The sequence below is a fragment of the Microplitis mediator genome, chromosome 9, assembly GCF_029852145.1.
Source record: "Microplitis mediator isolate UGA2020A chromosome 9, iyMicMedi2.1, whole genome shotgun sequence".
Classification (NCBI taxonomy): Eukaryota; Metazoa; Arthropoda; class Insecta; order Hymenoptera; family Braconidae; genus Microplitis; species Microplitis mediator.
In genome coordinates, this window is record NC_079977.1 from 14680058 (window position 1) to 14683293 (window position 3236).

The 3236-nt window shown below is 32.4% G+C and overlaps 1 protein-coding gene across 2 annotated transcripts; it reads left to right on the plus strand.

Moving 5' to 3' along the window:
• Window positions 1-357: 357 nt before the first annotated feature.
• On the plus strand, window positions 358-2670 carry LOC130674468 (uncharacterized). 2 transcript variants are annotated; one of them, XM_057479807.1, is made up of 3 exons: window positions 358-1801; window positions 1902-2094; window positions 2459-2670. In XM_057479807.1, exons 1-2 carry the CDS (start codon window positions 749-751, stop codon window positions 1965-1967), a joined length of 1119 nt encoding a protein of 372 aa, XP_057335790.1. In that variant the 5' UTR covers window positions 358-748; the 3' UTR covers window positions 1968-2094; window positions 2459-2670. The 2 variants fall into 2 exon arrangements, with proteins under 2 accessions (XP_057335790.1, XP_057335791.1); XM_057479808.1 differs by having other exon boundaries at window positions 1884-2094; window positions 2459-2661.
• Window positions 2671-3236: the final 566 nt, after the last annotated feature.

Genomic DNA, 3236 nt, shown 5'->3' on the forward strand with positions numbered 1-3236 from the left:
GTTCGTCTGTATGAGGAAAGGTATGTTATTTCTATTACTTCTCATAAAACAATTTTTTTTTCCCTTGATTTTCTGTTTAAGCCATGAAATCTACATAAATGATCATCGGTACTCTAGAGATAATAATAATTATCTTTTATTTCAACGATTTTATAGCCAAAAACGGTAAAAATGAAAATAGAATTAAAAATATTATAGGATTGATAACAAACACAAGTTTAACGTTAAATAACTTTTGAAGGAGTTGTTTTATCGAAAATCCATAGGAGAACTTTTTTGTAGAGCGTTCGATGTCCTATCAGAATAAGCTTCGATAAAATTTTTACTCTCATTTGTTTCTGCCATGGGACGTGATTCTAGAAAGGTTTCAAGAGAACTTCGGAGTTCTGAAAAAATTAATAAGTCGCGTTCAGTCAAAAGAAAGAATGTTTTTAATCCGAAAACAGCCGAACGTGATGAAAGTATTCAGAGTACATCTTCTAAAAAATTAAAACAAAACACTGAAGATGATGTACCTGAAGACAGCAGTACTGAATTTCGAATAATAAATTTTATTCAGGTATTCACTGCAATTTCTGCTCTTATAAAATGTAAAAAATGTGATGGAAATGTAGTGTTTCAAACAGCAAGTACACGTGGGCTGGGATTCAAAATTGTAGTTGCATGTAATAACTGTGGAAATGAATATATTCCTTCCTGTTCTTTCGTTGGGCATTCTTATGAAATAAACAGACGTTTCATTTTTGTAATGAGAATACTAGGAATAGGATACGAAGGATTGTGCAAGTTTTGCGGCCTGATGGACATGCCGTCTTTTTTAGATAAATCTACGCATACAATTTTACTGAAACAGATTTTGAATTGTAGTAAAGCCGTCGCAGAAACCTTCATGACGAAAGCTGTGAATGAAGAAAAGCAAGCAATGCCAACAACTGAAAATGAAGATATAAATCATCTAACTGTATCGGGAGATGGAACCTGGCAAAAACGGGGATATACATCGTCATTTGGAGTTTCTTCTATAATTGGCTATTTTACTGGAAAGATTCTTGACATAAACATTAAAAGTGCATATTGTAAGCTATGTGAGTATTGGAAAAAAAAAACAAATACTGTTGAGTTCGAGGAATGGTATCAATCGCATGAAGATGTGTGTTCTGCTAATCATCAAGGGTCTTCTGGGAAAATGGAGGTGGATGCGATGGTCGAAATGTTTTCGTATTCTGAAACTAAATATGGAGTTAAGTATGCCAACTATAGTGGTGATGGTGACTCCAAGACCTATTCAGGAATTATAAAATCAGATCCTTACGAAAATACAACTGTAAATAAAAAGGAATGTATAGGGCATGTCCAAAAGCGGATGGGGAGTCGATTACGTACGCTGAAGAGTAAACAAAAAGGTCTTGGTGGTCGAGGTAAGCTCACAGGAAAATTAATAGACAAACTAACTGTGTACTATGGTTTAGCAATACGCCGGCATTGTGATTCTATTGAAAATATGAAATCTGCTATAATGGCAACCTTTTATCACTACGGCTCGAGTGATGAAAAACCGAATCATGATATGTGTCCAAAAGGCGAAGAATCTTGGTGCTCTTACCAGCGCGCTGAAGCAAGAGGAGAGCTTGATACCTTTTCTCACGATTATTCTCCTTTACCTTCTGATGTTTTAAAAGCTATCAAGCCTATATACGAAGATCTTAGTAATGAAAATTTACTTTCAAGATGTGTAGGTGGATTCAATCAGAATAATAATGAAAGCTTTAACCAACTAGTATGGAAAATATGCCCAAAAACGGTAAATACTAGTTTTACCATCGTACAAATAGCTGCATACGTTGCTATGTGTATATTTAATGAGGGTATAAATTCATTATTAGTCTTGATGAATACACTAGGACTTAATTGTGGGCCTAATTCTCATCGGTATGCAGAAAGAATGGATGCTGCACGTATCAAAGTAGCAGATAAGCGCGCTAATGATAACACCCGAGAAGGTCGATTGCAACGTAGGCACCAGCAAATCGATATTTTGGAAGCTGCTATGTCGGCTGAAGAGCTATTATATGGTCCAGGAATAGATGACTCAGTGTAAGTTATTAAATAATTCTTATAATTCGACATAAATCCATAGCAAAACTTTAAATGCGTTTTTCTCAAAACTATGTTTTCTGAACTGGTGATCACTGTAACTTAAAAACTGCTCGGTAGATTTCAATAAAATTTATTGTACTTTTGAAATACATTAAAAACTCGTGCCTGATCGAAGGATTTTTTTTTTTTTTCAAAATTTCGATTTTTTTTTAACAATAAACTGTCGGTTTTTTTCTCGAAAATTTGAAAAAAATTTCCTGAGGCCGCCATTTTGTTAATTTCGAAAAAAAAAAAAAAAGCTTCGATCAGGCACAAGATTATCTATTAATAAAACTAATTTTTCTTGTCCGATTGATTTTAGATGAATCTCCAAGGACTTATGATGATCACCGCAAAGGACTTCGGGAGGAACGGGCTCTACAAAAACAGCGATAACTTTTTGAATTATTAATTTTTTTTTTTGAAATTTTCGTGAAGTCAAATCGAAACGTGTTCTAATAAAGCTATGTTTTTATTTTTGTCAAATAAAGTAATTAACTACAAAAAAAAAATTATTGAAAATCATCATTTTTTCATACCCCTGAGTACCCCTAACCCCTTAACAAAAAATTATAAAGAAAGCAAAAATGATAATAAATCTGCTTATAACATTATAGACAAAGAAGTTATCACATTTTTATTTCATCACTTTCCATTAGTTCATTTTGAAGTTCGTCTGTATGAGGAAAGGTATGTTATTTCTATTACTTCTCATAAAACAATTTTTTTTTCCCTTGATTTTCTGTTTAAGCCATGAAATCTACATAAATGATCATCGGTACTCTAGAGATAATAATAATTATCTTTTATTTCAACGATTTTATAGCCAAAAACGGTAAAAATGAAAATAGAATTAAAAATATTATAGGATTGATAACAAACACAAGTTTAACGTTAAATAACTTTTGAAGGAGTTGTTTTATCGAAAATCCATAGGAGAACTTTTTTGTAGAGCGTTCGATGTCCTATCAGAATAAGCTTCGATAAAATTTTTACTCTCATTTGTTTCTGAGGAAAAAAATTAAGAGTCAAGAGTCAAAAGTCTAAAAGTCCCATGATATTTAAATGGAAAATATAAAATGATTTCGGCACGGTTTAAT